This window comes from Amia ocellicauda, chromosome 4 (genome assembly GCF_036373705.1).
Source record: "Amia ocellicauda isolate fAmiCal2 chromosome 4, fAmiCal2.hap1, whole genome shotgun sequence".
Classification (NCBI taxonomy): Eukaryota; Metazoa; Chordata; class Actinopteri; order Amiiformes; family Amiidae; genus Amia; species Amia ocellicauda.
Genome location: NC_089853.1, coordinates 19,155,156 through 19,179,810, shown reverse-complemented (window position 1 = coordinate 19,179,810; position 24,655 = coordinate 19,155,156). Strand labels below are relative to the sequence as shown.

The 24,655-nt window shown below is 45.5% G+C and overlaps 2 protein-coding genes and 1 non-coding gene across 4 annotated transcripts in view; 1 reads left to right on the top strand and 2 right to left on the bottom strand.

Annotated features, from left to right (window-relative positions):
- dennd4a (DENN/MADD domain containing 4A) overlaps positions 1–5,881 on the bottom strand; it is a 57,187-nt gene extending 51,306 nt beyond the window's left edge. For both annotated transcript variants that reach the window (XM_066701244.1, XM_066701245.1), the window contains exon 1: positions 5,567–5,881. The gene's annotated coding sequence lies outside the window, so the exon portion shown is untranslated. The remainder of the gene's footprint in view (positions 1–5,566) is intronic.
- Positions 5,882–9,885: 4,004 nt separating this feature from the next.
- trnaq-cug (transfer RNA glutamine (anticodon CUG)) lies at positions 9,886–9,957 on the bottom strand. The gene has a single exon. It is a non-coding gene; the product is annotated as a tRNA-Gln (tRNA).
- Positions 9,958–10,305: 348 nt separating this feature from the next.
- Positions 10,306–24,321, top strand: rab11a (RAB11a, member RAS oncogene family). The gene is made up of 5 exons (XM_066701242.1): positions 10,306–10,468; positions 15,582–15,777; positions 19,014–19,207; positions 21,705–21,785; positions 22,051–24,321. The coding sequence occupies exons 1-5, from the start codon at positions 10,429–10,431 to the stop codon at positions 22,188–22,190; spliced, it is 651 nt and encodes a 216-aa protein (XP_066557339.1). The 5' UTR covers positions 10,306–10,428; the 3' UTR covers positions 22,191–24,321.
- Positions 24,322–24,655: the final 334 nt, after the last annotated feature.

Here is a 24,655-nt window from a genome sequence, read left to right as displayed (position 1 = left end):
GCTCAACCCTGGGTACGTGCCAGTGCTGTAGCTTTAGAGAAACTGGACAGAAATACGGGGGGGGACCTCCATCCCATTAGCTGTACTTAATGTACTCTTCAGACTGGCTGCTTGAATGGAAAGATTAAAGAGAGGTAGCCAGAGAAGAAATCAGTAGAAATGGACCAGACCTAGAGGCTGCAACTGATATATATATATATATATATATAGCAGGGGGAGAGAGAGAGAGAGAGAGAGAGAGAGAGAGAGAGAACAGATTTATAATTACAGGTAAGACACCACACAGAGAGATGTAAAACAGATAAGCGGAGTCGCTTCTTGAAGCTCGACAATCTCCTTGCCTGTTGCGCTGTGATCCAAGCAGAAAGCTGCTTCATATTAATGTTTCAAACCTCAGGCATTCGTCACTGTCAGGCTGAAGGCTGACAGCACCCCTGGGCATTCATCTGTATGAGCTGCTTGGAGGGGGTCTCCCAAGTGTGAATTGCAACTGTAGAAATGCCAGTGTCCCAGTACTGCCTGTGGGGGCTGTACCATTACATCACTTGGCTGTGTTAATCAGAGCTCTCTCTCAGACAGTGATAGCACACTCACCCTGCAAACAAACAAGAACCACAGCACGGCCATCTACACTGTGCTGTGTAGGAGACGTGCAACCCCCCCCATGTCTTCAGTCCATTATCCCTATAGACCGAGTGACCTAAGTGTTTTTAACCATGCCATTATGTCAATACACTACTGTAAGTGCACTTGTTATCTTTTGCATTACTGACAATACAGAGTTTTCTTTTATTATTATTTAACCTGATTGCAGAGTGGCTGTAAATGCTGTAGTTAACACAGCAGTGCTGGTGGGAGAGAGTCTGACACGGCCCCAGTCCCACACTCCATCACATTTTAAAAAATAAAATAAAAATAAAAAAGGGGGCAGGATAATATAATGCAAAGGCTTAATATTTATTCAGGCATCTATAACAATATCCTGTAACATTCCTCTCTTTGATCCCTGTCTGGAATTCCAACCAGGTTTCAATTTACTCAGAACTAGCAAGGAAAGAGCAAGGAAGCGAGATCAGCCAGTGAGAGCTCTTCGCTCGGGTCCATCATTACCTTGGTCACAGTTCCGCTTTATTATTTATAGATTTTTGTATATTATCATTTTAACAAAAATGGCTCTATAGTACTACTTCCATTTCAAGTGAAAAGTAAAGCACAGGATGAGCCCAAGAGGAAAAATTGATACAACAAACCCTCAAAACTACCACACTGTGTGCTATCAACGCTGTGTGTTGACTTTAGGGCAAGCTCTACACTTTCCATATCAGGTTTAATTGATTTAAGTGCCCTTTTTATTTTTATATGTATATACAAACATGCATTAACACAGAGGGGTAGAAACATATGTAGCACAAGGGAAGAGAAGCCCCAGCTGTTAAACGCTTCTGCTTCTTCTCAGTGTGCACTGTTAATGACCGGGTGTAACGGCCTTTGAAGAACCACCACATGGGTCAATAACGCACAGGTCTCTATGGACTCTGGGTTCAGGCTTCACTTCATCTGTATGAAAGCGATTAACACCGGAGTGAAAGGTCGGGCACAGGGAGGCAGCCTCACAGGGCGTACCTGATGTCTTACATTAGTAATGCAGACGGGTGTCTCACTTGATCTTTTTCCACTCCGCTGGCACCACACTGCGAGGAAACCCATTCCCTTCACGACTACACATTCCTTTAAACATTTATTTGTCTTGCTAGTAAGAACAATGTGCATGTTTTATATTACTTGTGTCTTTTTCCCTGAAGGGTGCAGCATGCATCCCTGCACTGAGCACTGCACTGTTCTACCTCACAAACCCCAACGCCACAATGAAAGGAACCGCACGTGTGATTGTGAAGGTTAACGGGGGGGATGTCAGAGCAGCGTGGGCACCCCATGGTGGCAAGGCTGCAAAGAACACTCATACCCATTCTTATGACATCACACTGAGAATCTCATCCATTCACACACTGATTAAAAGTGGGAATTCCACATGCATAGCGGCGAGCGTGAGTACAGTAACATTCAAAGCACTGCGTCACTTACTGTAAAAAAAATCCCACAAGTTAAATACCAGTGCCAGCAAGAGTAATCAGAAAGACGTTCAAGGTGCCAAGGGAGAGAGCAAGAAAAAGAAGAGCGCTTTGTGCATTTTTATTGGTTTAAACACACTTCCTCTTGACTATCACTTTTATGGCAAACAATTTCTTAATTAAAATTTCAATACATTTTAATGGAAAGAGAGCCATCTGCAAGGCACCCCCAGCTGTGCAGCACAGCACTGGAGCTCCTGCACATCTCACCCAAGTTTTAGTGTGTATCCAAACAAGGGATGAATGGCAGGTCATCACAGTAGCACAGTAGTACAGTGGGTTGTGCGTTTAATATCCCTCAGCAGAGAAGACCGCTGTAGATCTGTGTTACTGTCAGCATTTCCGTTTCTCTCGCAGTGTGTTTACTCTAAGGGCTGCAACTCAGATCTCTGTACACAGAGAAAACCTGTCTGATTCCCAGGAACAACAGCCCAGTCTCACTAGTTTCTGCTTGAACACTTAATCCAGATAGTGGAGGGTGTATGGAGTGGTAGAAGAATTTGGTCAGCACTGCCTGCATTTGTACTTGATTAGTGTAATAGTACCATTGGGGGGTGGGGGGCAAGACCTAAACAGACCAGGTTACCCTAAATAAACAGATTAGTCCCCCGTTACCCTGGCATGGTGGTGTAAAGGCTGCCACAGATTCCTGACCAGGGCATCTGTATCTCAGCAAGTGGAAGGATTCTCTATAGCAGGGGTGTCACACTCCAGTCCTGGAGGGTCACAGTGTCTGCTGGGTTTTGCTACAGCCCAGCTCTTGGCATCTTAATTGGTCTAATTAAATAAATTAACTTGATTACTTGAACCCTTCTCTCCAGACTTTGAAATGTCCTGTGGGTTCAATTTTTTGAGTAATCAATAAATTGTCAGGTATGGGCTATACACATTTAATGTTAAAGTTTTAGCTAAGTCTAGAGAATGACATTGAGTAATTGGGATTTCCCGTAGGAAAAAAAAAAAAACAGGAGACACTGCGGCACCCCAGGACTGGAGTCTGACATCCCTGCTCTACGGTGAAGGGGGAACCAGCTGCAACTATATAAATGCATCTCAAACGGATATACATCATACATATCTAAAGCTGTGTTGTTGTAGTTCCTTCTGCTACTACTAGCGGTGATGCCAAAACATACCACAGAGATTTAGCAAGTGCATTGAAGGCAAAGACCGCATGGATAGAAATGCAGCACCCCGGGGCAACAGTGCGCCGCATAGCCGAACTGGCCATCTGGCAATTCTGGCAATGCTGGCAAATGCAAGATGGGCCGGACCATATTTTGGTTCAGTGGGTTGGTCGAAGTTGAAAACAATGTATACATTTGTTTGCACTATTTCTTATAACGAGCATTTAGCCGATATGTGCAATGGCCACCACCGCTACAAACATCAATGGGCCAGTCTGGCACTCTGATTGGCTGAGCAGGAGACTACGTTCTTTATGCAAATTTACATTCAAAGAAGACGCGCCTGAGACCCGCTTTCACTGTCATTCATTAGAGGCGGATCGGAAAAACGGGACGGTGCTGCGTTCATCAATGTGGACAACAGGCTGATTCATGTTGAGAAGTGTGGTTTATATATTAGCAAGTAATGTTAGTAAAAATAAACTTCAGTTTTAATCTGTGCATTACAATCTTCTAATTAGTTTATTTATTCATTCAACACTAGGATGAGGCTAAGCCTAGCACAGACAGTGAAGCAAATGATAAGGACGTGCAGCTCCATCATCAATTAGAAGAAAAGGAACAGGCAATAGAGAGGAATCCCCCAGAAAAGTCAACTTTTGACTATTTTGCATGGCCTAACGCAAGATTTCAGATTGTTTTTTTGCCTACCATCCAGTGCAAACCTCAAGAAATGCTGTTTTAAAGAAAGCATTTCAGTGTGACGACAGCACAAATCAGAAGTGGTTGACATACCGTGAGAAAACTCACACATTATATTGTGCTGTATGCTGTTATCAACTTCTACACTGGTACGACTTGTTGAGAGGCATACCATGTTATAGGCCTGGGGTACAAGTTCCTACTCACACTGTCACCCAGGCAGCCTGTGAGAGGAGCTTCTCCCCTCATAAATTCATAAATAATCAACTCAGGAGCACCCTATCCAATGAGCATTTGAAGGCATTTATGCTGATGGCAAATGAAAACTAAATACTTATGGCTCTAGATATCGATGTTGTCATTGACAGAGTGGCAGAGAAGAGTGAACTGCTGCTAAACAGACAGACAGACAAAGTGACAGCAGAGGACGACAAGAAGAAACACAGACAGACAGACAGAGGTAGCAGAGCAGGACAAGAAGAAGCACAGAGCCACAGGCAGACAGACAAATTGACACAGAGAAGAAAAACAGAGTGGCACCGACAGACAGAGAGACAGCAGAGACGATGCAGGGACAGACAGCACAACAGGGAGGCAAGGCAAAGGAAGCACACCTACAGTGATGAGTAGTATCTCCAGTTGTCGTAGTTGTAATATTTGTCTTAAACATGTTCTAAAAGTGCTGGTCAAAAAAGGAGAAGGACTATCTGTTGCACACTCCCAGGTGTGATGCCAGGGCTGAATTTTGCTCCCAGTCCGCCCAGTGCAATTCATTCATTACTCCACCAGCTGGTTTAAGTGATATAAAAAGTGAATGAGTGCATTTAACAGTGGCTCGGTTTCTTGCCACCTCCTCCTCCTCCTCCCGTCTGACACGAAATGACTCTGACCCCCCACGCCTGACATTACCACAAATAACTCCGTGCAATGCGCTCGTCGCCGGCCCACTGCGTATTTGGGCTTATTCCACGTATCTGACCCATTCTCCTGGGGCTGGTCTGGCACGGGCAGGTCGGGTCTGACCCAGAACCAAATAAACACACACAGCTGGATGTCAAGGCGCCCAGACACACGGCGGGAGTCTCGTCACACACGCTGGGCTGCCGGCGGGGATTTTACCGCTTGTGGATGGAGGCAGCCTGGACCGATACCGGAGCGCTAAGGGGCTTTTTAGCCACTACATACATGCAGGCAGGTGACTTATTTGTTTTAATCAGACACCCGAATAAAACGCCCCCCCATGAGAGCTGCACACTCACTGTCGCCAACCTCGTGTGGAGTGAACTCAGGAAAATAAAGCTTTTTTTTGTATAAATAATGAATTAACGTTTTTAAACAGAGAATGACATGAAATGCACAACCTAACCAGAGCAGCAGTCGTGCTTATCGGGAACTGCACACACATCTGCCAGTTCACCCCCAGCCGGGGAGGCGCTTTCAGATAAACCAGCCGCACAGCCGGGGTCGCGGTGCTCACAGGCGGGGCGAGGGCAGTGCTGGCGACGGCACGGCACGGCGCATCCACACCGCGGCTCCCAACCCCCTGAGCGGCCGGAGCTTTATTATGACAGGACGGCACGGCGAGCGGCGGTCATCGGCTCTACTCACTTCACTGGGGGGGGAGAAATTCAAGGTCCGTCTCCTGTCACGGCATGCACAGGCCCGGGCTCAGCCGCAGCTGCATCGTCCTGGATGAAAGGTTGGTTTATGTGTCTTTCAGTGTGATGGGTTTCAATGAAATCCAGCTCATCGCCGAGCCGAGCCGACACGTCTGCGCGCCATCTTGGTTGTGAAGGGAAGCCGAGCTGCGCGCCGTCTCCGCCGGGCTGGAGCGACCGGCCCGGGGGTTCCCGCAGGGTCCTAGAGAGACCCGCGTTCAATGCGATACTGTGCATCCCTTTTAGCAACGGTGGGGGAAAAGGTGCATTTAAAAGACAAATCTGTGAAGTGTTTTTCTTTTCTTTTTGTGTTGATGTTATAATATAGATTCAATATTACAACAGTCTTGCCGAATTTGTCATTTGTGAATCTTAAAAAAAAAACACCAACGTGCCTTTAAATGGACAAGCACTGACAATAACAGCATCGTGTGCTACTTACAGACTGATGTTAGTTATATCTTAACACCAGTCTTCTGTCAATACAATGCATGTGTTTATTTACTGATTGATATATGAAATAATAAATCTTACTGTGGCAAATCTAGATATAATTGGTTTATTTTACTGTGTTCCATATATGGTTATATTATTATGATTTCTGTAAGCATTATTGTATGGCATTCTCTATTTATTTATTTGGTTATATTTACTGTGCCTTTATTGTGAACATGTAGGTGCCCCCCGCTTTCTGTCTGAGCAGAGGTGCGAAATCCTCCTCTAGACACAACAGACGTGTTGCCATAGGCCGCTACAGTCACGTCAGGGTATATGTTCTTCATTCTTTTGTGGTGTGAGAGGAAAACATTATTTTATTCTATCAAGACAGAGATTTTTCACTGGCAATCACCACCAGGGCAGATGGTGCTGTTAGTCATCTCGGGTGAGGAGGTTGTGCCGAATGGGGTGTTTTAAAGGGCGCCGGCTGCCTGGCACTGTCCAGCTCTCTGTGGCGGGGGGATTTCAACAAAGTAGGGGGAGTGAATGTTACTGTTAAATGTTAATATACTGCTGCCGACTGGGGCCCAGAGGTGCGTGATATTTTGTTTGATAGAAATAAAAGGGAAAGGTTGTTAAATTAAGGAAAAACAGACAGGCCTATAGTCAGAAAACCTCAAGATACATGGAGAACAAGGTCCCTGCATTGCACGCTGTGAGATTCAGTAACACTGAGGTGCCAGTGCATGTCTGGAGCTCTGTACCTCCCTTTAACCTCAAACTCCTTCCCTAGTGAGGAGAGTCTGGCAGGAACCCCTCCTCTCCCCAACAGGTCTGCATTGTGTCCTGTTCCCCTGTGGTTCTCCACAATACTGTGGTCAGGCCAGAAGAGCAGAGACTGCATTTTAGGAAGTATGTTGGCAAGATCATTTAAAATAAGGGTGATTGTATTGGTCGGGATAACAACGCAGAGCTATTTACTGACTGTGACTTCTGCCATGTCTAAGGAGAGGTTCTGTAGTACTGTTTTCAGCACTGCAATGGTGTTTAGGGAGTCTCCTCATGTCTGTCAGATCCACCCAGCTCCCAGACCAGTGCAGCTGACGGAGCAAAAAGCTGTCGGTAAATGTACAGTGAAGCAGCACAGGATTTGAGGATCTATAGGAGTTATTTCCAGAACAAAATTCCACATTCCTCACGCTGCCAAGGCTCCTGGGGGTCACGGAGCATTAACATTCGGATCACCAAATCTCCAAGAGTATTAACTGTGACTCACTTAGTGTGGGAAGCGCACAGACACTCGCAGAGGAACAATTCAAGTTCAACACCCCTGGCATCTCCAGGTCTCCCGACCTTCAGCAGTGGTCCGGGCAGTTCTGGAAGGCAGGAGAGGTGCTGTGAGCAAGACTGTCCCCCTGTCAGACAGCAGCACAGGGTTCAGAGCCATATGCAGCTTTCCCTGAAGATCCACTTTCAAAAGGAGACTTTGGCCTTTTGCAAACCATATGTTCCCTATATTCCACAACACCCTGAGGAATAGGAGGGGTACCAGGCACTTTTTCTCCCCTGTCCCACCCTATTGAGGAAATAAAGTGAGAAAAAGACAGGAGTACACATGATACTGCAAGCAGCACACCACAGAAAGCTGCATGCTATTCTTTTCCGTGAATTGCAGAAACAACACAAACATTGATTGTGAACATGGTTGCTCTGTGTCCTGTGTCCTCTGTACCTTACAGCAGGCAAGGCTGTTCCAAGGTGACCCTGTGACCCTGGCAGGATGCTGAGTGCTGTGAAATTGCTCTTGTTCCAGGGGATGTGAGGAGTGCAGCTGTTAGGAAGGCTATCCTCTGCCTGTTGGCAGCCATGGGAGCTTAGAACAGCGGTTACATTATATAGTTGTGTAACCCAGAGGATTAAGCACATTGGCAGGTCTGGAAATAATGTGCTTGAGTCACTCTCCACAGCATGTCACACCACACAACGCCTTCCTTAAATGTGCTGCAAGACCAGGTAGAACACTCTGCACCATGTGGCTTTTTACATGTCCTTCTCGATTGTGTACAAAGTGATCAACCACACAAACAAACTCACTGATAAGGGCAATAGCGAGCTTGAGTTAAAAGCAATTAAATACAAAGTCAGCGGCGAGTCATGGCCCTCAAATTAGTCAAAAAAGCTGCAATGTCTCCAGTTGTAAAGTACATAAGAACCCCCCCACACACACACACACATTTCCAGCCAAGTTAGCGTGTTCTGTAGCAAACCAGAACTCATAGATCAACTCATAATCAGCTCTTTACAGTAAAATACAATCTCTTCTCTTCATTTAAAACTGGGGGGGGGGACTAAAGAAATAGCTTCACAATAGGGCATCAGTTTGGCCCAGTTCAACAGCAAGGAGAGACACCAAGGAAGGTACTTTCACAATTTTTGTGAATAGATGAACATAGCGATGCACAAATTAAGTTTTCCACTCAACTTGCAAGACAGGATGTCTGCCAAATGAATACATAATAATGACAGTAACACTAACAGTACAAAAAGAGTAAGAGCAGTGAAAACGAGATGTACTGACTTAGATTTGATTGATCCGCTTGTGTACTGGATCTGTTTTATCGGATAAGATCCCCCCCCCCAAAAAAACATAAATTTGGATAATCAGTTACTGTTGTTACGAAAGTTTGAATGTAACAATTGGAGAACCACAGCATTGAGCATTGTCTGTCTGTCACAGGTCTGCTGCGTTAAAAAACGAAAACGAAAGGGTTAGCCTGGCACCTAGTGGCCACTGACGGTATGTACAAGAGCAACCAGACGCGCTCCCTATTGAAGACCCTCATGAGCTGTGCTGTATTGTTATTCATAAGATCATGCATGTAAGACGCTGTATGTTACATGCAGACTTATTCCACAAACTGTGACCGATAGTGGCCGGAGCGTCAGGCTTTCAGACGATTAGTCATTGATAAGTTCATTCTGGGGTTTGTGAATTTCCTGCTGGCAGAAGCGGGGTTTCAATCCTCTACTGACCGAGCTATAGGGGCAGAGCGATTCACCCTCAACATGCACAGTAGTTCTGCTGTCGTCTGTGTAAATATTACCTAGAAAATAGTCTGCCTCCTTCCCCATTTGGTGTATGTATGCATGCATGCATGTCATATACGTGTATCCGTCCTCTGTCTGCGTACTGTACTGTGCGTCTGCAGGACCAGGGCTGGAGATCCTGCTCTACTGCAGCTCTCTGTACCAGGGCAGTTAGCAACATGTTAATGATGATAAAGATATGTATATATGTTGAAATACACACATGCATACATATATATAACCTATAGATTACTGTACACTGACAGTTATCAGTGATCTAATTATACAGGCATTCATTTATTTGAGTGTTCTGTCAAATGTCCAATATATAATTGCATGTACTGTCCAGTCTATGTGTGTCTGTGAGTCTTGATGTCTGGAGTCACTTCACTGTGTGAGTCTCCAGCTGTCCTGGGTCTTGCCAGAACTAGACCTGCAGAATCGGAACCGGTTCATCACCGACCCCGCCATCTTCACAATGTGCTGGTGCTTTTCTGTTCTTTTTTCCAAAGCCCTATTGGTTCAAAATGGAGTACAGAACAACATCTGCACAGCGCCGGCCAGCTCGCCCCTGCTGCCACCTGCTGCCACCTGCTGCCACGGCACCGCAATTACGGCATCCGCTTCCAATACAATACAAATAAACTGATTCTCAATTACGCAGCTTTACCGGCAGCGTTGTAACAGTGCAAATTAGTCAACATTTGTGGTTCATTTATTTTGTGTAAGAAAAATATAAAAGTCAGGTTCCACCGAGATTTGAACTCGGATCGCTGGATTCAGAGTCCAGAGTGCTAACCATTACACCATGGAACCGCCTACTCCTAACATCCGCAGGGCTCCTCATCACCCTCGGTACTATAAGAGCTGCCAACATGCTCTCACACCAGAAAGGCGGTGGACTGAGTCTTCCCTCTGCCTGCAGTGAAAACAGTCCCGCCTTTAAATACGCACACGCACATACCAGGGCACACACAGAACGACACGTGTGTTTGTTATGTGTACAACCCTGTGCTGCCAATGACACACGCACGCCAAACCGCGCTTTCACCAGGGATACATCCGACTTCCCCCAGCAAGCAAGCCGGATCTCGGCGAGTTTAAGCCGGCGAGTCACGCCGCAGATCGGCGGGGCCGTACAGTGCTCCCCCCCCCGCGAAAGATGCGTTTCTGAAGCGTGTGTTTGACCCCGCCGTGACCCCGGAAGTGCAGAAGGGCGCTGCGCGGCCGCTCATTGACTCGGCGGACTTCACGGCGGCGCTGATTACCGGCCTCTTCTGCGGGAAGATGGGGACCAGAGACGACGAGTATGACTATCTGTTTAAAGGTAAAAACAACGTGGTGTGATCAGCTGGTCGGTGCAGTGAGCTGCGGTGCGTTTGCAGTATCCAGGGGAAAGGGACATATTCCAGTTTGCGTCAGAGCACTACGGGCTGTAATCGATGTCTAACAGCCTATGAAGATGTCGTACATAATCGCCGAGGAGTCGGTGCGAGATCCAGTGCATGTTATTGAGTTACGCGACTGGAAGTGAAATGCAATAGTAATTATAAAATGAATAACTGCATAAACGCGTCGTCGATACTGGATGCGAGACCTGCCCGCCGGGCTGAGCACTAACCGGCTACAGTACCTGCTGCTCTTTTGGCCATTTTCCAAATCGGTGTAATTGCTCCCCGATGCTGCGCTATTGAAGACTTGCTGGCTTGTGTCGTTTGCTCTAACTTCACGTTGACGTGTCCTACATTGATAAAGGTAGGTCCAGCCCTTTACGCAGTGCCTATTCTGGGTGGGGGACCCGAAGCTGAACGATGCATTTATTTCGGCTTTAAAGCACCCGCATCTCACAGCCACCACAATGTCCTGTGCAGCCTCTTTAATTGGGCTCAAGCACGGACGGCTGTCTAACATGAGCTCCCATTGAACTGAGGCCCTCAATGTGCTGGGCAGTGCAGGGGCGCTCTTTCAGAGAGAGGTACTTCTCCGGATCTATATGGCTTCGTTTAATGGACTTTGAGTTGCAATATCAGTGCTTAGGAAAGGGCTTGTAGAGTCCCAGTACCTCTGCGTTATAAAGCATGGCACTAAGTGATAGCCATCATCATTAGCATTCTTGCATTCATTTCACAGCCCTGAGCTCCCTAAGGCATGATCAGCTTTGGGCTATGGTCGAATGTGTGTTACTCCATTATGTCGTCATGCCTTCCCAAGTCTCAGTCCATTTCCAATTAAACAGGACCACCGCTCACTGTACAGTAAAGCAGTATTGCTTCAGTAAGAGGCGTTCCTATTAACCTGACATATATTCAGGTTTCTGTTAGTGAAAGAGGCAGGGTCGCTGCTAATGATAGTTAATTTTATTTTATTCTGATGGAACATAGAATACAGATCAGATTCTGTTTTTTTTTATTGAATTTGACGACTCATTGCAGCACCTTTTGAGTTAACTTTGTTTTGCAATTTAATTATCCTTAGGGCGGATGTTACTAGAAATATGACCGGCGGGTTGAAACAGGTCTTTCCTCGCTGGTCTCCTGAAATACGCTAGAGCTTCTCATGCCCTCCCCAACACACACACATTCACACGCACACACATTCTCACACACACACACACACGCACACACATTCTCGCACACACACACACGCACACACATTCTCGCACACACACACGCACACACATTCTCGCACACACACACACACGCACACACATTCTCGCACACACACACGCACACACATTCTCGCACACACACACACACACACACACACACACAGACTCCTTTGCATTCTGGAATGTGATATGTAGCTACAGAGCCTGACCTTATCAGACTACTCCTGGAATAACACAATGGGAGAAATGTCTTCCAGTAGATTGTGCAGTAAAGGGTAACAGTAATCTGTAATGCAGTGTTGCATTGCAGTCTGTGCAATGTTACAGTCTCAGGGCGGGAGGCTCAATGCTGCCCCCGGGTTGGGGTTATTTCTACTTTGTGTTTAGACGCCCTGTTTTGGGAATTAAAATCACAAGCTACTGAAGAGTTGTTGCCCAGGGGCTTGTTTGTACTTCTTATTTCTCCATGTTCTCATTTAAGTGCATTAGCAGTGCCTCTCTCTCACACAAACAAATCAAAGTATGTATTTCTTTTTGGTGTCACAGTGTCAGCTTATCCAACATCATGAAGGCATGTCCCCCCCCCGGTGTTCACCTGCGTCTCTGTAACCCTTGTGCAGACACTGAGCCGTGATGCATGTTTTAAGACAGATTGTAGTATTCAGATGGGGCTGGATCCCCCAAGCAATGCAAAATGATCTGTTCCACCCCCCCACACAATTGTATTTTCCCCATGCACTGGCCTCAATCATGTACTTGTAATTAGCCAGGTTTTATTATGGTTTAATTTCTTATGTATTCATCATGCCCAGTAGAGACAGCAAGTTTTTGCTCTCCTCGCTGTATACATGAGTTGGCGTGCTACACTGTGGCGTGCAATTTGAATCACTCAGACAGGTAAGACGTTATAATTTACTGGTAATTAATGAATTAAGGGCATTGATGGCAGCACTTCTTTCGGTGACCACTTACAAACGTTAAATGTGGATAATTTCTCATGAGTTCTCATGGCTGCTATTCAATAGTCGAGGTGCAGGGCTGCTGTACCCGAGTGGAGTACTGGACTCAGGTTTCAATTTGACAGGGGAGATATGGTTTTAATTAACCCCTGATCTTGATAACAGGGCGACAAGGGGGATTGGACTGCGGAGTGTACAGACCCCCTTGTATATCAGGGTGCTCAACCTACACCCAAAATCACAAGCTTGCAAACCCACAATCGAATCTGTATTGTGTCTTTTGGGTTGCTTGCTTCCTTCTATCAGTAATTTTCATGATTCAGTACTCTCTTTCTACAATACAACATCAGTAGGTGTTGGGGGGGTTGGGAATACATATAACCCATTCTTTCATTGTTTTACAAAATGAAATAAACTAGCTTCTGGGATTTCCCCATCTCAGAAAACTATATGTGATTTAAAGGCACTTGAAACCAAATTCTGATTTACACATCAATTTGAAACGCAGCTGCTCCAACAGCACTCTGAGGACGGGCAGAGCCGCAGCACACGTTTCATTCTTTCCTCTCTAAACCCCAAATTTTTCTCTGATAACCTATATTTAATTTTAGTCCGATTCAGTTGTCCAGTGGACACTCTTGGACGAGCATGAATACAGATGATAGATACGTTTAAAAACAAGTGAACGCAAGTTCAGTAGCCCAGACCCAGGGCAGCGGGTGACCCTGTACACGGCAGTATATCCCTCTGGACAGAGCACAGTGCTCTCGCTGCCGATTAGAGGGGCTCAGGTCCCTTTCACTGAGAACGCACAGACGCTTGAAACTACAATACCTTGAATGTCAGAAAAATAAATGATAATTAATGGCTTAATTAGTGCTTCTGTGATGAGTGCCACTTCAGAGCTGCCCGCTGTGGCATTCTTTAATCATGAGCGAAATGTTTGTCTTTTGATGTATGTAGAGCCGATATGACCCCCGGTGGACTGGCTGGCACAGTGTGGAACAGAGCTTTCTTGGACTGTTTGCTTGACAAGAGACAAGGACACAGAATTACACATGTGAAAGTCAAAACTGCATATGTTATCAACTGATATCTGTATAATAACAAAATAAACCCCAGGTTCATACATTTTGTGAGCTTTTGACCTGATTGTGCAGGTTTATAAGATACGTAACTTGTGGGTGGGTGGGTGGGTGGGTAGGTAGGTAGGAATCATGACCAACCAGAAAGAGGTATTTCCACACACACACACACACAAGCAGCAGGGGATGTGGAAGATTGGACTCAGCCACAGTGTACCACCTGACTGACTGGAACCAACTCTGCATTGAGATCACTACCCTGACACGCAGAGTCTGAGAGCATGTGCAAGCCCATAAGGGGAGCGCTGCAGACCCCCCAGCTTCCTTACTTGTTCAGAAGTTGCTCTCTCTCCAAGGAAGCACACAACGCCGGGCTGGTTGTGGGGGAGCCTAGACCACGGGGGTGGCTTTGAGGGGAGGTTAGTTGTCGGTAAACGGATACCATTGCAACTCATCGAATACTCCGAACAGGGGAGCATGAAATGCCTTAATGTTCTTCCAGGCTTTCTGACTTGAAGAGCGTTGTGTCAGGTGATTGTTTTTAGTGGCGCAGAGTGAAGTGCTGGCCTTGCCCAGCTCCCGGCCTGTGAGCGCACAGTGAGCCAGGGCTGCTGTCCTGCCCTGGGGCTCCCTGCTGTACTGGGGGCATGCCATTTACTTCAAGCTGTCATGGAGCACACAGAAAATAGAGGTATGGTGGCGGGGTGCGTGTGTGCTTCAGGAGTTCGTGTCTCGGTATGACTGTGTGTTGTCACGGCCCAACTCGTACAGCACAATGCAGTTCAATAATCTCACACAAAAGGGCATGCCCCCCTGCTGTGCTAGCTGCAGGAAGAGGGGGATTGCACCCTGCTCTCGTTTGTGTGTGGGTGCAGAAACGGACACGCTTCGCCGCTCTCTGCACAAGCATTCCGATTTTGTTTTTGTGCGAAAGAGGAAAACAGAACAGGGCCCCCTCCCTCCAGCTGAGTGACAGCGACACAGCAGAGGAGGTCGAGCTTTTTCCTGTGCAGCTCAGTGTAAAGGAGCGCTCACAAGTGCAGTGGACTGAGGCCTGGCGGAAATCTGCTTAGCGCAGCGCACAACTGCTACACCGCGAGCAGACTGTGTCCAATTAGTGGGAGACACAGTACGGGTTTAGCACGTACAGATGAGAAACGCAGCCACGGCCCCAGAGTGACACAGAAACTCCTGCCCGCTGCATGGTCTTTCGCTGGAGAGAATACTATAGTGTGGCAAAGCACCCTTAAGTTAGAGGTGTATCCAAGGCTGTAAATCTTTCATAGTGTGTGGGAGCGAATGTGAGTGCATTCGAGCGTGTGTCAGTTACGTACAGCTTTACTGCACACACCTCTTCATTAAAATGGGTCTAAAGGGGCTTTGAAAAGAAATCCCAGCACACCAGCTCTGTGCAGTGTGCTGTGGGAGAGGAATTCCTAAGCAATGGTAACTGTTACTGAACAACACTATGAGTCCCCCTCACTCTCTCCTGCCTGCTGTACATGTTCTGAGCTCTCCTCTGCAGGGGTTGTCAGCTCAGGTCCTGCAGTGCCCCAATGTTTCAGTTCTCCAGCTGAGCTCAGTTACTTAATTACACCTGTAACTGAACCATCTCTCAACTGTGTAACGATCCTAAGAAGGGGTCAGATTTTCATTCGGTTAAGGATTAAATTAAGCAATTAAGAGCTCAGCTGGAACAAGAACAAGACAGCACGGGGGGGATTGCCGGGCCGCAGTTCAGAACCACCTTTACTGTATTAATCGCCCCCCCCTCTCTCTCTCTCTCAGTGGTTCTGATTGGGGACTCAGGGGTGGGGAAGAGCAACCTACTCTCCCGCTTCACCCGAAACGAGTTCAACCTGGAAAGCAAGAGCACCATTGGCGTGGAGTTCGCCACGCGCAGCATCCAGGTGGACGGCAAGACGGTGAAGGCGCAGATCTGGGACACAGCCGGGCAGGAGCGCTACCGGGCCATCACCTCCGCGTGAGTGCCAGGCCAACCCGCCCGGCAAATGGGAAACAAATATATTTCCATCCCTACAGTATCAAAGCTGGGACTAAAGCAAATCATCTGAAGTGTGTGTTGGTGTTGGGCAGGGGATAAAATTTACTTTTTTGGCCACTAGCCACTGTGTCTGGTAGAAGGAAAAAACTTACCAGCCAAAGGCAAACCTCACCAAAAATGCGTAAATGTGTGTTGAACATGTTAAAACATGGCATTTATTCAGGTAATTAATCTGTCACTATAACAAAAGCTAATTGCACACCTGTATAGACTAGACAGGTGTGTATGAGGGAAAAGGATCTGGATAGAAATACATGCTCCCACACAGTTTCTACTTGCAAGTGTTATAAGGTCTTTGATCAAAAGACTACATTCTATTGAATTATAACACTTCATATAACACATTTCAAATTAATCAATCACATATGCAATAACATGGCAGCTAATGGGGATCTGTACAAACACATTAAACTAACACATGAGAAGGGGTGTTATATGGTTACACATTATTGCTCTTCATACTCCTCTTCCTCTTCAGTGCTACTCCCTTCTTTGGGTTTCTGCAAATCATTAGAAGGATTTAATTGGATTGGCTAGATATTCATAGGGTCACGGTCTGTGGTTGGGTAAAAAATATATAATCTCTAGGAATGATGACAGATAGTAGCGTCCTTCCATTGGTCAATACCTGCACGTCAGCAAAGATGCAATGTGAACAAACCGCACGTTTCTCTTCAGCAGAATCTCCGCTACGCAGCAAAACATGCATGTCTCTATCACAATAGTTTCCCCATAAATTAATACGTTGTAATTGATGCAATTGATAATTACTTATCTAACACAACTTTGTTAAATATCTATATCAAAATACATTATTAGAAGACGTATGGAAATGGCATAATAACAGCAGACCTGTCAACTCTCACTCATCTCTTATCAGACTCTTGTATTATTGTTTCCTGACATTATCACAGCTGTTTATTCTCACAATTTCAAATTACAATTTCAATGTCACAATTAACTATAAAGGTTGTGACTATTTGCTTTATAAAGGAATATTTTGCAATTACAGCTGTAACTGACTGACCAATATGTTTTTCTTTTTAATTTTTTATACATTTTAATTCATTTGCCAGTTTAGCAATGTGAGCTGCAATGAAAATGCCTTAACATTAGTGTCCTTGTGGCAATGTTTTCCAGTCACAACAGCGAAATACAAAATGTATAAGACCTATCTAGCTCGCTAATTTATGTAGTCTACTTGACTAAACAATTGGCTTTTCCTTTCCAAACCACACTCAGACTGCCGCTCTGCGTTCAGAAACAGAACTGTGCGTTTGAGTTCCAGCGAATACAGAATAAATAGCAATAGATGGCTGTATGTGTATTCATGTGTTTGTTGCTCCTCTTCCCTTTTCTGTCACATTTATAATTCTGAAACACTTTGATCCAGGTAATTAAAAAGTCAGTAATTATGACTATGAAAAGTAATTAAGTCATTATTTTTCCACATCCTTAAAACATGATATTGCGGTTTGGCAAATCAACTAACATACCAACACTACAACGTCAACAAATTCATTCGTATCTTGAAAAATATCGACAAACACTTGTTGGCTACACGCCAAAGTGGCTGGTAAAATTGACAGATTTACCCGCCAGTGGCTAAATCTACCGCATTTGGCAGGTGGCAGGTGGCAGGTGTTAATTTTAATTCCCTGGTGTTAGGCTAATGAGTTATTTCCGTGTGATTAAAAAAAATTAAAAGGAAATTTGAAAACTATCCCAAACTAAGATCTAATTGGGGATACACATGATGGTAGGAATCCTCTTATGGTTATATTTAGGGCGTTTAAACAGCACTGTTTGAGTAATTTTGATACATTCTGCTTAAAAAAAAAAACTGATCAAGCTAGGGTTACATTGTGGTCAGTGGCCAGCCTACTAAGAGTCCCATGTAAACTTAGGCTTTTGTTAACCTTGGGGTTGATTGTCTACTGACCAACTCAACTGGAGGTATATTGGCTGAAATGTATAAGCTACATTGGTAATACAAACAAATGTATATGGGAGTGGAACTAATCCGTTGGATTTTAAATAACTTCTCATATAAAACATTGAATCCTTTACATGTTCTCATACGAAAAACAAGTACAAAGCGCTATTATGAAGAAGAAAACTTGCACAAAAGCAGCAATACAATGTACTAAATCATTTCTGCATTACTGGGTACAGCAGGGAGAAAACTCATTCCATTAAACTGATATTAAAAACATAAAAGTTTCCAAACACTTCCTTGCCCATCAGTCCAGGGTGTGTGTTGAGAAGAGGCGCTCTGATGCCCATCATTGTTCCTTCTGAGTAATGACCCATAAACAAAACAACAGAGGTGTCCAATACACAAAATAACGATTTTAGATTTTCTTCTCAAATTTAAATATTTTCCATGGACAAGCAGTTTGGATTTATGTCTAACTAGGGCAATGCTTTGTTGGTTAATGCAGTGGTTTTATACGTTAATTTACTTTTTAGCTCTTTCGTTTTGATTATTGGCTAATTGTTCAGTAAAGCAACATCAACATACAAAAAGGGACATTTGGGGTTTTGTGCGACCTGTTTCCTGCAGTTCCTTGCGGTTGCTGGAATTTCCACAGCAGACATCGTGGTGGAGACACGCAAAATCAACATGAAAAAGAAACTCCTTACATTTCGAAGACTAATTCTAAACATTTAAAATCCGCAGCAACGCCGTTTTCCCTTTTTCCCTTTCCATCATAGCAGCTGAAATGTGGGGCCGATTGATGACGTGGTGACACTGTCTGGCGAGTTCCTGTAGTGCAGACAGAATTACTGCGCAGAAAATCAACGCACAGTGTACGGCTGGTACACTAATGGAATAGGAACACAGTTTCTCTCCATCCAGCAGAATAAATACTTTAATAATAAAATTAATTATAGTAGGCCTACTACTGCTATTATTATTAATACTGCTACTACTAATAATACATGTAGAATATAACTCTTGGTTACAAAGCTTCTTGGTGTATATATATATATATTAATATATATGTGTGTGTATATAACTGTGTGGGACAGTTTTAGTGTATGTGTAGGTATATATCCCTGTATGACTGCGTGTGTGTATAACCCTGTGTGTGATAGTGTGAGTGTGTCGGTATATAACCCTATGTGACAGTGTGATGCTCCCTGTGTAGGTATTACCGGGGGGCGGTGGGGGCCCTGCTGGTGTACGACATTGCCAAGCACCTGACCTACGAAAACGTTGAGCGCTGGCTGAAGGAGCTGCGGGACCACGCTGACAGCAACATCGTCATCATGCTGGTGGGCAACAAGAGCGACCTGCGCCACCTGAGGGCCGTGCCCACCGACGAGGCGCGTGCATTCGCAGGTGAAGCTGGGCAGACTGGGACACAGAGCCTGACTCGCACAGAGGCGGGTACAGAGTAACACACTCACAAACACATATTGTCACAAACATGCACACACATACAAAAAGAGAACACCTCAACAGCACCTTTCTAACAATGTGAAGCATTCTCCGATGTGAAACATTTTGATTGTACAGTGAGGGAAAAAAGTATTTGATCCCCTGCTGATTTTGTACGTTTGCCCACTGACAAAGAAATGATCAGTCTATAATTTTAATGGTTGGTGTATTTTAACAGTGAGAGACAGAATAACAACACCAAAATCCAGAAAAACGCATTTCAAAAAAGTTTTAAATTGATTTGCATGTTAATGAGGGAAATAAGTATTTGATCCCCTATCAATCAGCAAGATTTCTGGCTCCCAGGTGTCTTTTATACAGGTAACGAGCTGAGATTAGGAGCTCTCTCTTAAAGGGAGTCCTCCTAATCTCAGCTTGTTACCTGTATAAAAGACACCTGTCCACAGAAGCAATCAATCAATCAGATTCCAAACTCTCCAACATGGCCAAGACCAAAGAGCTGTCCAAGGATGTCAGGGACAAGATTGTAGACCTACACAAGGCTGGAATGGGCTACAAGACCATGGCCAAGCAGCTTGGTGAGAAGGTGACAACAGTTGGTGCGATTATTCACAAATGGAAGAAACACAAAATAACTGTCAGTCTCCCTCGGTCTGGGGCTCCATGCAAGATCTCACCTCGTGGAGTTTCAATGATCATGAGAACGGTGAGGAATCAGCCCAGAACTACACGGGAGGATCTTGTTAATGATCTCAAGGCAGCTGGGACCATAGTCACCAAGAAAACAATTGGTAACACACTACGCCGTGAAGGACTGAAATCCTGCAGCGCCCGCAAGGTCCCCCTGCTCAAGAAAGCACATGTACAGGCCCGTCTGAAGTTTGCCAATGAACATCTGAATGATTCAGAGGAGAACTGGGTGAAAGTGTTGTGGTCAGATGAGACCAAAATCAACTCGCCGTGTTTGGAGGAGGAGGAATGACTCCAAGAACACCATCCCCACCGTCAAACACGGAGGTGGAAACATTATGCTTTGGGGGTGTTTTTCTGCTAAGGGGACAGGACAACTGCACCGCATCAAAGGGACGATGGACGGGGCCATGTACTGTCAAATCTTGGGTGAGAACCTCCTTCCCTCAGCCAGGGCATTGAAAATGGGTCGTGGATGGGTATTCCAGCATGACAATGACCCAAGACACACAGCCAAGGCAACAAAGTAGTGGCTCAAGAAGAAGCACATTAAGGTCCTGGAGTGGCCTAGCCAGTCTCCAGACCTTAATCCCATAGAAAATCTGTAAAGGGAGCTGAAGGTTCGAGTTGCCAAACGTCAGCCTCAAAACCTTCATGACTTGGAGAGGATCTGCAAAGAGGAGTGGGACAAAATCCCTCCTGAGATGTGTGCAAACCTGGTGGCCAACTACAAGAAACGTTTGACCTCTGTGATTGCCAACAAGGGTTTTGCCACCAAGTACTAAGTCGAAGGGGTCAAATACTTATTTCCCTCATTAACATGCAAATCAATGTATAACTTTTTTGAAATGCATTTTTCTGGATTTTTTTGCTGTTATTCTGTCTCTCACTGTTAAAATACACCTACCATTAAAATTATAGACTGATCATTTCTTTGTCAGTGGGCAAACATACAAAATTAGCAGGGGATCAAATACTTTTTTCCCACACTGTATACGCCCCCACCCCCCATTCTGGATACTTGGTCTGAGTAGGAATACAAAATCTAAGAAAATATTGACAATTATGACATATTCTGGAAGCAGACAGTCTACTGATCAAAACAAGACCATCCACATTTTGGTAGAAGCAACACACACCCGTAGAGAGCTCAACATGTCAAGATGGAAAACTGTGTACAGTGTACTAATACACAACGAGTTCACATAACTGGGTCTGAACTTCTCTGTGTTTGATAGAACATCAAATAATATATGCTGGGTTAATTATTAGGTTGTTCTGAACAAAACAAGCCTATTTGCACAACAATCCAATTGAAACTGAGTAATATGTGACCGTCTGAATGAGACCCTCCCCCCTCCCACGGAGCAGACTGTGTGTTTACCCCCCCGGGCTCTGAATGACGGCGGGCGACACGGAAACTGTAAATCGAATGTGTCTGAGAATGAAACGTGCTGGCAGCCAAGAGAATAAGCTTTCAAACAATGCGCGCATTGCAGGAATACAGTGTGACTTTGATGCTCTCACTCACTAACTGACGCACACATAAACACTCCCTTAGACAGAGATGCACTAAAGGGAGTGGAGTATTCTCCAATCTGCAGAGAGAGTAACAGTCACACTGGTATTACACTCTCACACACTTATACTCAAAATCTCACACTCACATATTCATATTCAGTCACACTCATATTCACCTTTTCTGCTTAACTGTTGTATTTGTTTATATTTTGTCTCTCCCATTCAGAGAAGAACGGTTTGTCTTTCATAGAGACCTCCGCCCTTGACTCCACCAACGTGGAGACAGCCTTCCAGACCATCCTGACAGGTGAGGGAGTGGTGCGGGGGTGGCAGCACAGCACTGTTCAGAGATCCAGCCTGATTTACTGAGCTGCAGGGCTCAGTGGATGGTTGACACTGGCTGTGCTGTGGTGGTGTGGTGTGGTCCTGTGCACTGGGCAGTGCTGAGCTGGAACCCAGGCCTGCAAAGATAACCAAACACAAGCACGACTTCATTGGCCCAGCCCAGCTCAGTTTATTCCATCCCAGACCTGTAACCTCTTCTCCCTGTCTCTCTCTGTCTCCCCCTGCAGAAATCTACCGCATCGTGTCTCAGAAGCAGATGTCAGACCGGCGGGAGAACGACATGTCTCCCAGCAACAACGTCGTGCCCATTCACGTGCCGCCCACTACTGAGAACAAGCCCAAGATGCAGTGCTGCCAGAACATCTAGCGGCTGCCCCGCCCACCCCTGCCCCGCCCAACCCAGTATAGTGTCCCCTATCTCCCTCCCCTATAAAAGCCTACTGTGGCGGGCAGGCAGGTGGGCAGCCAGGGCACCGGGCTGGAGCGCCGAGAAGAGGCTACAGCATCCCCAGAAGCGGAGCGTCACCATGACACAACAGCTGTGCTTGTCTGCCATGGTAGACTTTTATATGGGATACCCTTAATTTTAATAATCAGATCTGAGGATCTCAATAGAAATGTCTTAAAATATGATTTTTTATTTTTTTATTTTTCAGTTCATTTTACCTTATTGTATTTTATTTTGAACTGCATATATCATATTTGTTATTATATTTAATATATATGTATACAATCTATATACTAGGCCTATATATATATATATAATATACACTGTGTGTGTGTGTATGTATATGTGTATATATATATATATATATATATACACACACACATACATATATAAGCATATTCATATATATTTTGAGGAGACACTCTCTACACCTCCCACCACTCAGTGCCTGTGTCACCCCATTGTGTCAGTGTGGCGCCAGGGGCTCAGCTGTGAAAATTGACACCGACCGTAAGATCTGTCTGTGTATCGCATGGCATAAGAAGACAATGGCACCATGTGACTCGCTACTGAAAGATACATGACGTGCCATGACAGTAGCAGAGGGGACTGTTCGTTCATTGTTTAGTTCTTGTTTTTTAATGGAGCGCCTACCCTATTGTCCTGTTGTGGCTGTTACAGAGGTGTTGTCACTTTGTAAACGCAGCAGCCATGCTATGCAGGCTGATGCATAGACACGGCACAGGGGTGCTGGGAGTGGTGCACTGAAGCGGTCTGCATGGTGGCCTGACCCCTGGGGGAGGCTCTGTCCGTCTCTGGGACCAGATCGCAGTTCAGCTCATGAATACTGCATGGATAGCTTCGGTCACCGTTTGGTCATAGCTTCAGAGCTGCTGTGCTGCTGAGATACAGGGAGGTAGAAGCGCTGCTGCTTTGCAGGAGCTGGGCAAAAGGTTACAGAGGCTCACACAATTAACAGAAAGGTGAAGCCGCTCCCCTCAGCTCAGCCCATCTGCTGCCAGTGTCTCCTGGGCGTGCTCTCTGCTGCTTTCCAGACAGGGCAAAAGAAACCATGCCTGACAACTGGCAAAATGTATTAAAGACTTAAAGTTGATTGCTTTGCTACCACGTAGTGCCTAGTTTAAAACTGAACAGGTCAGTATTGATTCACATTCATTTATTACATTATTTAAACATACAATTACCCATTTATACCACTGGGTTTGTACTGGAGCAATCTAGGCACAGTGCCTTGCTCATGGGTCCCACACCTGGGACTGAACCCTCTGCTCAGGACCAGAGCCCTGACCATGACTCCACACTGCTGTATAGTGATTATGATTATGATCATATGATCACTGAGTGATGGGAGTTCCTGTGACTACAGGGAGGGATTGAGGTCCAGGCCAGGCTGGGAGGACCTCCTGCAGCACTGGCAGGGGGTGGATTGTGTTGTCAAACGAGCAATCACAAGTGACTTAAGAGCTGCTTCAGCACATCTGTCATACAGAGACACTGTTTTAACGCCCAGTCCTCTGCATTATAAGGAGAGAGGCCACAGGTGCAGCTGTGAGGCTAGTATAAACTCTCCTGCAGCGTGGGGGGGTGTGCAGCACTGCAGTTCAGCTCCTGCCCATGGAGTGACTGGAGTGTTGCTGGACGGCGGGGCCTGTCCGTCTGTCTCTGTGTCTTGAATGCGTCCGTCAGTCTGTCTGGCCTGCAGTGCTTATGACGTGTGGAAACGGAGGGCACTGCCACTGCCTGCTGCTCAGCCGGCTCTGCAGAAAGACAGTTTCACGAGTGTCTTCTTGGTGCATTCGTTCGTTTAGTTTATTTGCTTCTGTTGTTGTGTTGAATCTGTTTATACATTACCATCCCTGCCTCTCACCCCCCCTCCCCCCTAATTCCATATGTAGTTTTTGCATGTGCTGGTGATTCTCATTCCTGTTGTTGTTTTTAAAAATATTATGATTTTGAAATACTGTATTCTGTGCACATGAATTGAAATGGAAAACAAAACAAACCAATAAACAGGAATGGGGAAGTATGATTCGAGAGCCAGTGAGCGGTGCCTGGGTGCTACTGCACATCGTTGATTTACTGCAATTTCTTTCTGTCCTGAGAAGAGGGTTTCATATACTGAGCTGGTCCAATTAAGTGATTGGTTAATAATAATAAAAAATAACTTAATTGGTTCAGTTTACATGGGAGTCCTCCTGGTCTTTTGGTGACTAAGATCTTGAACTTGTCGAACTGATCTTGAAATTTCCCATCCAAACATATGAACACATAGACAGAGACAGCAGGTACAAGGACACGATGAAGTGGTGCAGCCATCTCTGCGCAAAGGAAGAAACGCACACCACCGCACTGAGCCGTTGCAG

Coding starts and splice junctions, on each gene's coding strand:
- rab11a (XM_066701242.1), top strand. CDS start 10,429: ATGGGGACCAGAGACGACGAGTATGACTATCTGTTTAAAG. Junction 15,778..19,013: donor TACCGGGCCATCACCTCCGC/GTGAGTGCCAGG, acceptor CTCCCTGTGTAG/GTATTACCGGGGGGCGGTGG. Junction 19,208..21,704: donor CGAGGCGCGTGCATTCGCAG/GTGAAGCTGGGC, acceptor TCTCCCATTCAG/AGAAGAACGGTTTGTCTTTC.